This window comes from Pollicipes pollicipes, unplaced genomic scaffold (assembly GCF_011947565.3).
Source record: "Pollicipes pollicipes isolate AB1234 unplaced genomic scaffold, Ppol_2.1 Scaffold_1600;HRSCAF=1878_pilon_pilon_pilon, whole genome shotgun sequence".
In the NCBI taxonomy this organism is placed as follows: domain Eukaryota; kingdom Metazoa; phylum Arthropoda; class Thecostraca; order Pollicipedomorpha; family Pollicipedidae; genus Pollicipes; species Pollicipes pollicipes.
The window spans coordinates 13,473,625-13,485,404 of record NW_023595962.1 but is presented as its reverse complement, the minus strand read 5'-3'; the positions used below and the strand labels follow the sequence as shown (position 1 = coordinate 13,485,404).

Genomic DNA, 11,780 nt, shown 5'->3' with positions numbered 1-11,780 from the left:
AGTCGAACTCGGCCTCGTCCCGGCAGAGGAAGGCGACGGCCAGTGACGGGTCGATGTCCGCCAGCCGCATGAAGCACGGCCCGCCGCAGTGGTAGCTCCGGTCCGCCTGCTCCTCCCAGTCGGTCCGCTGGCCCGGCGAATAGGACGGCCGTCACACGCGGCGGCGGCGGGCGCAACAGGCGGCGGCGGCGCCAGGCAGCGGGTTTGGGTGGCGTGCAGAGTTCTGGGGTGATAGCTTCTGTGAGGGGTAGTGTTAGGCGCGCTGCTGTTTGTTTTGTTTCGTTTTTTAAGGGAACGCGACACACGTCGTCACGTCCCTTCTTGTGCAGCACCAGCGACCGCATTGGCCATATTAGCGTTCAGGGGCCATGACGCCGCCGGGACCCCAACCCGGGCCCTACATGGAGTCCGACGCGCTAACTTACCAGCCATCGTGCTCCCTGGCGCGCTGCCGTCATGGAGCAGCGTCCGACATACCACACGCAGCTCTCTGCGTTGCCGAAGGACGCATAACAACAACCCACGGCGAATTGCGTGGGTTGCGTGGTTGCGCGGCGTACCGTGCGTAATTGTAGTACTCTCAGTATTATACGTAATTTCAGTACTCTAGGCATGATACGTAATTTCAGTACTCTACGTATGATACTTAATTTCAGTACTCTCGGTAACGCGTGATTTCAGCACTCAGCATCGCACGTAATTTTGATGCTTTCAGTATCGCGCGTAATTTCAGCACTCTCAGTATCGCACGTAATTTCAGAGCTCTCAGTGCCGCACGCAATCTGAGTAATCCCAAAAGGCATACAGAACTACAGAACTAGCACCAACATGACATACACAGGGATTTCGCGCACTTGAACGTGCCCTAGGCAGCTGTCTGCGGTGAGCAACACCGACAGCCCGACCAAAACTGCCGACTCCCCAGCGTCACGCCGCCCTGCTTCATCGGGACCCATCCTCCACCGGCACCGGCCGCGGCCGTCCGCGGTCTGCTCGCCGGAGGCCGAGGGAGCACCATCCCGGCCGGCGCCGGCCCTGACCGTGCCCCGGGCGGCGGCCGGCGACGCTCGCCTTGCTGTCCCCCCCCCCCTCCGCCCCCCCCCCCCGCCGCCCGACGCTCGCCTTGCTGTCCCCCCCCCCCCCCCTCCGCCGCCCGACGCTCGCCTTGCTGTCCCCCCCCCCCTCCGCCGCCCGACGCTCACCTTGCTGTCCCCCCCCCCCCCCCCCCCCCCCCCCCCCCCTCCGCCGCCCGACGCTCACCTTGCTGTCCCCCCCCCTCCGCCGCCCGACGCTCACCTTGCTGCCCCCCCCCCCTCCGCCCGACGCCCACCTTGCTGCCCCCCCCCCTCCGCCGCCCGACGCTCACCTTGCTGCCCCCCCCCCCTCCGCCGCCCGACGCTCACCTTTCTGCCCCCCCCCCCCTCCGCCGCCCGACGCTCACCTTGCTGCCCCCCCCCCTCCGCCCCGACGCTCACCTCTCACCTTTCTGCCCCCCCCCCCTCCGCCGCCCGACGCCCACCTTGCTGCCCCCCCCCCCCTCCCAATCCGCCGCCCGACGCTCACCTTTCTGCCCCCCCCCCTCCGCCGCCCGACGCTTACCTTGCTGCCCCCCCCCCCCCCTCCGCCGCCCGAACGCTCACCTTGCTGCCCCCCCCCATCCGCCGCCCCGACGCTCACCTTTCTGCCCCCCCCCCCCCTCCGCCGCCCGACGCCCACCTTGCTGCCCCCCCCCCTCCCATCCGCCGCCCGACGCTCAACCTTTCTGCCCCCCCCCCCCCTCCGCCGCCCGACGCTTACCTTGCTGCCTCCCCCCTCCGCCGCCCGACGCTCACCTTACTACTCCCCCCTCCGCCGCCCGACGCTCACCTTGCTGCCCCCCCCCCCCCCTATCCGCCGCCCGACGCTCACCTTGCTGCCCACCTCCGCCGCCGGCTGGGTGGTGTGCGGGTCCAGGTACACCAGCCGGTCGTCCACGCAGCCCACGAAGTAGAGCGCGTGGTTGGGGGTGCCGCCTGCCGGCGCGCGGGCGGTTGAGACGGCGGCCCGCCGCACAGACGCCGATCCGTTGGTCGATGCCCCCAAGGACTTGCGGTCGCACGACACTTGGTCTGCCGGCGCCCCCTCCCCCCCACACTTCCTCTCCCCTCCCCTACCCCTCACCCACGTGACCTTCGGAATGGCTTCAGGGAATTTGTCCGCAGTGGTACCCAACGTGACTGACATTCGTCGCATGGCCCGTTCCGATCTTAATTCGAATTATCCTCGGCTGCCCATGTAAACCGGGTAATTTACCCGGTTATTTACACAACACAACACAAAAAACACAACCGGGTAAATTGATGCGTACATTAATAGGATAGTATTTATAGCTACAGCACAAGCCACAACACTTGAAACACAAGAGTTGCGCAGTCAGCACTGCCAAATCTGTCACATAAGCAGTGTTATATGCAAATTTTTACTAGCGGGAAACTTTGGCTAGCAGGAAATCAGTATTTTCTTGTATTGGCCAATGACACTCACAAACTTACCACGCTCATATCAGTATGCCACCCAGCATCATGTCATCTACTTTGCGCAGCCCAAGAAACACATTACCTACTCCCACACTAATGCATTTATGAGCAGCCTGCAACAGTGAGTTAAGCTACAGAAATGACTCATGAATGCTACATAGTGGCAAAAATTGTGTAACTATGTTGTCTTTCCCCATCCAATGCATCATCAGTACCTGAGGGCAGCATTGCCATTTAGACTTGGCATGGACTGGCAAAGTCAGAATGCAGCCATTTGCTTTCTTGACATAATAGGGTTGAAATACTGCTTTGATACCCTTGCAGTCAACAGCATTGGCTGATATGGACTGATGGCTAGGTGGCACAAACAGCTGTGTTCGCACAGTCCAAAGATCAAAACATGTGAACCAGCCCCAGAGCTGTCATGACAAAAGCAATCTGGGCTCAAAATTCATAACAAATGATTAATTATAACAACAGCTCAATTATCCAGCTCATGGTCAGTGAATTTAACCCTCTCGGCGAGGGGCGTTTACATGGGGCGAAACCGGCTTTACGTCGGATTAACGGTCGATAGTTCGATCCCGCCTAGTTCGAATCAAGGAACGGATTATGGGCGAAAACTGCGCTTTTGAGGCGAACTGAACAAAACAAGAAGAAAAAAGCCGGTACTCTGCGTATGGATGGCGAATGTCACGAGCCATGGCGGGCGCGAGACGGCTTTGAGGGCGAGGAGGAAGATGGACCCCGTTGGAAAAATGATCTGTGCGGGACTCATAGGCTTTATAGCTACACCACAAGCCATAGCACTTGAAACACAAAAGTTGCTCAGTCAGCACTGCCAAATCTGTCACATAGGCAGTGTTATATAACAAATTTTACTTGTGGGAAACTTTGGCTAGCAGGAAATCAGTATTTTCTTGTATTGGCCAATGACACTCACAAACTTACCACACTCAAATCAGTACGCCACCCAGCATCATGTCATCTACTTTGCACAGCTCAAGAAGCACATTACCTACTCCCACACTAATGCATTTATGAGGGCCTGCAACAGTGAGCTAAGGTACAGAAATGACTCATGAATGCTACATAGTTAGTGGCAAAATTGTGTAACTATGCTGTCCTTCCCCATCCAATGCATCATCAGTACCTGAGGGCAGCATTGCCATTCAGACTTGGCATGGACTGGCAAGTCAGAATGCAGCTATTTCTTTCTTGACATACTAGGGTTGAAATACTGCTTTGACATCCTTGCAGTCAACAGCATTGGCTGATATGGACTGATGGCTAGGTGGCACAAACAGCTGTGAGAACCAGCCCGAGAACTGTGTCATGACGAAAGCAATCTTGGCTCAAAATTCATAACAAATTATTCATTATAACAGTTCAATTATCCACCTCATGGTTTGCAAAGATATGCATCACAAAAAAGCACCAAGGTAACATATTTGCTCACCAGTACAAAAACAGGTAATGATGTGTGCTTCAGATATGTTATCTGTGCATCACATGGCATTAGGTTAGGTTTATTTAATTTATGCACTTTTCTTCCACATAAAATGCACCAACCTGGATTTGGCAGAGTACTGATGACAGCTATTTTCATCCAGTGCTCACATTTGCTTTCTTGACATTTTGAAACTATCACTGGGCAATTTTGGTCCCGTCATTACAATAGTTCACATTCTGCACTGACTGCAATGATCTATTGTCCATATTTGTTGATCCTTTGCATCATGCAGGAATTATTGAGTTACCTATCTCTAACAAGCTAACAAGCAACAAACAGCCTAACTGCATCAAAAACAAATATTCCAGCCCCTGCTTCCTTGCCAGTTTGTCTACCAGTGTGACATAACTTCATATTTCCTTGATGAGCCAGTCACCAATATTCAGCACATCCCTCCAGCCAATAGGTGGTCAACCAAATGTTCAAGTCATGGGAGGAATGTCTGCAAAACCAATCCTGGGGCATTTATGTATTCACTTCATGAAAGAAACTATTGGTACTCTCTGCAAGAATTGTTGAACAGTTGAATTACCTACCTCATGGCCTGCAAAGACACCCATCACAAAAAAGCACCAAGGTGACATATTTAATCACCAGTACAAAAACAGGTGATGATATATAACATAGACGTGTTCTCCATGCAGCGTGTGCCATTGTGTTAGGTGTTAGTTTATGCACTGTTTTCTTGCACATGGAACACACAAAATTGGATTTAGCAGAGTAATGATGACAGCTATTTTCATCCAGTGTTCACATTTGCTTTCTTGATGTTTTGACCCCGTCATTGGACAATTCTGGTTCTATCGTTAAAAAAGTTCACATTCCGAGCTGACTGCAATGATCTGCAATTATATTTGTTGATCTGTCATATCATGCAGGAATTTTTAAGTTGCCTTTCTCACACAAATTAAACTGACAAGCAACCAGCATCCTAAGTTAAGGAACATCTGCAAAAACACTCCTGGGGCCTTGAGGTATTAACTTAATGAAAGAAACTTAGGCATTCTCTGCAAGAATTTTGAGTAATCCAAAAATTAAAGTGAGAACAAGTCAAAGCTATATAAAGTGACCATGTTACCTCCATCTGGCTTTTGGAAGCATGGAGCCTGCCCCAGATGTCTAACCTTTAAGCGGAAAGATAACACCAAACACCGCCGACGCCTGCTGTCTGCATAGATCAAGCGCCTAACAAGGCTAAATTACGTGAGCATTTCTGTGCTGCTAGCCACTTTAGGCCCTCAATAATTACAGTAGTTTTAGCAGCATGGTGTCAGCTTCACCTTCTTTCCCTTTTCCTTTACCATCTTGGACTTGGACCGTCTCGAGCAATAGCTAAAAACCCGTGGAAAAGCGGCAACACCAAACAAAGCTGAAATGGCCGTGAACGGAACTGCGTGCGCCAGGCATTTTTCTTTTTGTTTTTGTTTAGACAGCTGACGGCCGATACTTCGAACGAAATCCCTTCCTGAACGGATAATCCCCTCACGGGAAGGGATTGCCTTCGGCGCACGATTCGAATCAGCGGAACGGCGCATGAGTGTATACATGGGCCGGATAGTTCGGATCGAGGAGGGGTCCCGGCTCAGTTCGAATCACAGCTGCCCATGTAAACAGGGTAAATGTCAGGAAGATGCTTGGACTGATTCAGGTACAAATCGGATTACCTGTCAGTCACTGTGCTGGAGACACAAGTAAAAACTTAACGGGATCAAATGGGTTTCCCAAAAAGCCAGCCAAATCATATACTGAGATCGGTAAGAACTTTATACTCAGAAGTCCTATCACTGAAGCGATCCCCATATGAGCTTGCGAAACACCTCGCGAGCAGAGAAGACCACCCAGTCGAGGAAACTAGCCACCAGTCTGCGCCTAAAATCCACCCCGCCCCACCCTGCCCCACCCCCGCACCCGTCTGCATTGGCCCTGCCACGCTCTCGCAACGCACGCAAGCACGCACCCATCCACCCACGTCACACGCATAGGCACGCACGCACGCACGCACACATGAACACGCGCACATACACACGCACGCACGCATGGAAACACGCAAGCAAGCACGCACGCACGCCCGCACACACACGCGCACACACACACACGCACACGAGCGCACGCGAGCACACGCACGGCCGCACGCACGCACAACCCCGGTGCCCCTCCTCAGCGGCCGCCCTGCGCCACCGCTCCGGCCGTCTCACCTATGATGCCCACCACGTGGGGCACGGTGAAGCAAGCCCGCACGCCGGACGCGTACACAGGGTTCAGCTCACTGAGGCCCAGCCGCAGCGGCACCACCAGCAGCAGCGGCCGCCGCCAGGCGCCGCTCGTGCCCCGGCAATCACGGCGCACTTCGTCGCGCACCACGCACGAGTCCATGGCCACGTGCAGCACCGGCTGCAGCCACGTGTCGTGCGCCGCCACGTGGCGCAGCGCCTGCGCCACCGTGTTGGGGCCGAACCAGGTGCCGACCGGCTTACCGGCCGTCCGCTCGCCGGTCAACGCAATCTGGTGGATCGAGTACGGCGCCTGCGGCGGAGGCGGCGCGTCAGCGACGGGGGCGGCGCGTCAGCGGCGGACGTGGCGCGACAGCGGCGGAGGCGGCGCGTCGGCGGCCGACATGGTAGGAGACGACGTGGGATGCATGAGTTACTGTCCAACAGACGCGCCCAACATACCCTAAGTAACACGCTAGAGTCTACAGCAGGCGCGCACCAACGCCTCCAACCGCAACATAACGCTAAACACGCAGTAACCCGTTCCACTCGCTCCTGGCTGACCCGAGTTCACCGGACATAAGACCTGTCGTGTCGTGTCGTGTCGTATCGTGTCGTATCGTGTCGTGTCGTGTCGTGTCCTGCCGTCGGGTGCACTCACGTCGCCGCGGTCGGCGAACAGCGCCATCAGCCGGAGGTAGTCGGCTTGGCGGGTGCCTGGCACCCAGCTCCAGGCGCGGCCCAGCTGCAGCCGCTGCAGCGCCTCGGCCAGCACCATCTGGCCGCAGCGCAGCATGCAGCCCCAGCCACGGTCGGTCGTCGGCCCGTCGATGCCGATCGAAGGGAAGCCGCGCCTGCCGGCCGCACCGCGGCGCGCGTCACTCCACGCCACCGTTAGGGGTCACACAAAGGTCGGGGTCACGGGGAACACAAGGGTTGAGGTCAAGGGGCACACAAGGGTCACACAAAGGTCGAGGCTAAGTGGCACACAAGGGTCAAGGTCAAGGGACACGCATGAGTCGAGGTCTATGGTCACTTTGCCACCACTCGGGGGATAAAGTGTAAATCATAGGTTGGTTCAATGAATGCAGCATCAATAAAAACAGCACCGCAATGTACGCAAGCGGCATAACCGAGAGTGTATCACGACCAGCATCAGTGTTCATGTGCTTCAACTTCCACTTGATCACAGTGGTTTGCCGTTTCAACTCCAGCGCGGTAAACCATAAATCCATCACAGACAAAGGCCCGCGCGACCGATGGGACAATGAGCACACGCACGGCGGCAGCTGGGCGTAAAAGCACAGAGGCTCGCGGCACTGCATGGGCGCGGAGCAAGCAGGCCAAAGGGAATGGCCTGTGTGAGGGTCAGAGACTGGCGCCCCCTCACCTGTACGTCATCCAGATGCGCGTGCGGAAGTCTGCGGTGAGCGCGTCGCGGTTCTCGCCGGCCGCGTACTTGGTGCCCAGCAGCCAGACGGGCTGCTCCGTCTCGGGGAACTGGTCGCAGCCGCCGCACGCCTGCTGCGCCACCAGCTGGGCCTCGTACAGCATCCTGCGGCGCAGCCGAGCAAGGCGCAGCCGCAGACGGCGCATAGACGGCCCAGCGGCCGGTCTCTGCCAGCACAGACGGCGTCAGGTGGGCGTCATATGGGCGCCAGAGGGGCGTCAGATGGGCGTCAGATGGGCATCAGAGGGGCACCAGAGGGGCATCAGGTGGGAGTCAGGTGGGTGCCAGAGGGGTGTCAGAGGGGCATCAGACAGGCATCAGATGAGCATCAGAGGGGTGTCAGACAGGTGTCAGAGGGGAATCAAGCAGGCATCAGGCAGGTATAAGGCAGGCAGGCATCAAACAAACATCAAAGAGGCATCTGATGTAGGCATCAGGTGGGTGCCCAGCTGAACATCAAACTGGCACCAAGCACAGGCAGCTGGCTGGAGTCAAACAGATGTCAGCTCAGCTGATCAAGACAGTCAAACAGAGATCAAACAGATATCAGGCAGAATACCCTGCATCCGCTGAGCATATGGCGGATGCCAGGCAGGCACCAAGTGTGCACCAGGCAAGCATTAAATGGGTTTCAGGTGCACAAGTTGGATGTGAATCCACTATACATTGTGCGATAAAAACAGTGACAAACAGAACAGTCAAAAGCAGGGTTAATACCCAGCCAATATATAATATATTCCTTCTGCGTGCCACTTTGGTATCCATAGCATATGCTCCTAGTACCCAGGTCTGATACATGTAATCCATGCTACATTATCATACATCTAAAACCATTGACCAGATTTTAGATCTATAACAAGCCTCCATATCTGGCATAAATTTGTATAATAAGATCTAGGGTCTGACATGGGAATGGTAAATTGGTAACCCAGGTTAGTTTTCATTCACAAATTGCAGTTGAGTCACAACTGCAGTAAAAGTAAGATGCCCAGAGGAGATTTCAACTTTTTTATTTTGCAATTATCAAGAAATTCTGAATGGTTTGAATGCATGGTTTTGGGTTCAGAGTACCTGCCAAGCATAACTTGTTATTTGTAGCCTGAAACCCACCATCATGTATAAGATCTCACAATGCACAGCTTACATTTACATAATTGCATTGCTTAAAAATAAAGTTGCATTGTAGGTAACTTATATGTTGATGAAATCCTGAGTTATTGTTTCTCATTGGTGCTGACAGCTATTATTACACAATATTTCCTCCAAAAATGCTAATGCAGGTTGATGACTCCCATGCAGGTTTGCATAACAGCAATCAGTTTCTTCTTTCTTTAAGCATTGTAGCAGCATGATACAGAAATGGCAGCATTTGGTTTGAGTGCAGGATAGGCTATGAATGCTCTCAAGAAGTGTGCAATATCTTACAAAAACAGCATCATATGGTGACAAAACAGGTTAATTTTTGTTCATTTCTGCTGCTCTTTCTATCCTGAGTAATGCACTTTCAAACATTGCAGCACAACATATACACATCTAGACATTGCTTTAGGGCTGAAACATCAACTGCTGTGTCTATTTGTGCCTCATTGTATCCAGAAAGCTGATGTTTACACATGAGACACTGGTGTGGGATAAGGTGCTTCTTGTTCCTTTTCCCATGAGCAAGGCAGTTTGCCAGAATAAGAGGCCCACAGACACAATACATTTCTAAAAAATGCTATCATAAGCCTAGTGCTAATTTTTCTCCATATCATGGGCTTGAACTCCCCAAAACCACTGCATATTGTGATAGCTACTGCACCATATTGTCTCAAATTCTGAGCTACTTACATCCCAAATACTTCCCTGGGATCCTTCACACTATTCAAACACATAATCAGCAACTTGCTCCATGGTGCACCCTGATCAATGGTATGTCAGTGTGTACGCATTCCTGACACACCCACACGCTAGGACGGCTTCCGTATCGTGCAAGGATTGCGATTGACAAGCCGACCAATCTATCAAAGACATCTTCCAATCACGTATGTTAACAGAGGCAACGGAAGGAAAACAATCATTACCAGGTCAAAGACTTACAGGATCCCAGCACACACGCTTTTGATGTTAATATTCTTCTTAACTTTGAATGCAATGGGCGCAGGGCTAGTTACTCTAGCATCTACCCCGTACCACCCTCCCACTTATTTTGTGTTTATTTGGAGATTGAAGTTCAGAGTCATCCGGGCTGTTATGGCGCAGCGCAGACGGGCTGCGCAGCCGTCAACGAGTGGTTCGGGAAACCACCACACAGACTCATCTAATTTGACGTCACATCGGTGGAAAACCGAGAACCGATGCTTTTTCCAGTATATTGAACTGCCCGCGCTGGCTGAACTGGGCTGGCTACGTATATGAAAACATGGAAATTGACGTCGCGTATTTTATAATTATTCATTCTATTTGGGCTGTTACATGAAGGCTGCGAAGAGAGACTGATTTTATGACAGCTGCGTGAAACATGCCAGGCAACCTAAAGTGTACCCTGTTCCCGCCAGGGTAAAGAACGGGCGGGCCGAGGATGTGATTTTGCATGGGTTCTCCCCATTGTCGTACATGGTCGGAAAGTTATGCCCCCATTTAGCAGTTACAGATGGCTGGAACGGCTGAAACTTCCCAGGCCAGCAGTTTGCCGTGGCAGAGAAGCGCGGTTCGCACCGGGCAGGGCCCGTGGCAGGTACCGGGCTGCCGCATGCGACCCACACTGGCGTTTGCAGCGTCATATCCCGTGGGCCTGGCTCGAAGCCTGTCAGTTTTTTCCGCAGAGTCCGCCGGCCTACCACCGGCAAAACACAGCTGGGCTGCACGTGCACCCCGCTCCGGCGCGGCGAAGACCGGCCTCTGCGACCCCCGTGCGCCCTGCGACCCTCTATTGCGGCCCCTTTGCGCCCTGTGACCGTTCACAGCGGTCCCTGTGCACCCGATGACCTTTCACCATGACCCCCGTGCGCCCTGTGACCCTTTACTGTGACACCTGGGTGTCCTGTGGTCCTTCAAAGCGACTCCTGGGCGTCTAGGGTACTCCTTAGCAGGTCAGGGGACGCGAAAACAGCTAGAAAAAAACCCTCAACTCGTCCTGTTCGTACAATCGAGGCTGTTCGTACCTCGAAGGAACAGCCTCCGAGCGCCCGAAAGATCCCTGAGCAGCTTTTAAGGGACTCGGAGCGTTCAGAAGGTCATGAGGATGCAGTGAAATGGCCCTGGCGTCTAATCGGACTGCTGAGCGTCCAGCGAGCCCTCCGCTGCCAAGCGAGCAATTGTTGTGCGTAGGGCACTAACACTTAAACGAGTTTCTTCACAACAAAGGCTCATTCAAGAGTCACTGGAGCAGCGAATGGCTTGACCATCTTTTGCGCGCCACCGCGGCGTGAGAGGAAGCGGATTAAGGCAGACCTGGGCTATTGTCGTTGAGGAAAGCATATCAGACATTCTTAAACAATTCGCCAAGTGAAATGTTTTTTACAAGGTGCAGCTATTCAGTCGGTGTAAAGAATCAAATTAAACGGCAGGAAATTATTGTAGGTACAGCTGGCGGAGTTAACATGACTTGTTCCTTGTGAATTCTGATACTGCATATGGCACGGTGACATCTAGCAAAGTGGGCAGGCAGGTGCATTTTCAGTAGCGCCGCCTATAACTTTCATGACGGCACCTACCGTGGTAGCGCCGCCTACGGTGGTGCCAGCGCATACAGGTGACGACGTTTACACAAGTTGGTAACCGGAAGAGCCACTGAGCAATGGGAAGCGCCGATTGATGACCGGAGAGGCCCTGGATGGTCAGCAAAGCCCCTTGAAAATAAGAAAGGAACGCCACCAGCTAGGGGCTCCCTCTGGTTCCGACTAATCTTTGCATCACGCTGAGGCCCAAATGGAAAGGACTGGGTTGCAATCGCAGGGGGCTGCACTTCGCATGGATATCCTGCACCGCAGTGCTTAAGACTGTCTTGGCTGCACTTCGCATGGATATCCCGCACTGCATTGCTTGAGACTGTCTTGGCTGCACTTCGCATGGATATCCCGCACTGCAGTGCTTAAGACTGCCTTTGCTGC

At 53.8% G+C, this 11,780-nt stretch overlaps 1 protein-coding gene across 2 annotated transcripts; it reads right to left on the bottom strand.

Annotated features, from left to right (window-relative positions):
• Atg4a (Autophagy-related 4a) lies at positions 1-9,905 on the bottom strand (the record flags this gene model as incomplete). Of its 2 annotated transcripts, none has more annotated exon segments than XM_037214140.1 (6): positions 1-127; positions 1,909-2,012; positions 6,225-6,552; positions 6,901-7,093; positions 7,630-7,856; positions 9,843-9,905. In XM_037214140.1, coding segments are annotated over 5 exon segments (958 nt in total), but the record flags the coding sequence as incomplete, so codon positions are not given.
• Between the last annotated feature and the right edge of the window lie 1,875 nt (positions 9,906-11,780).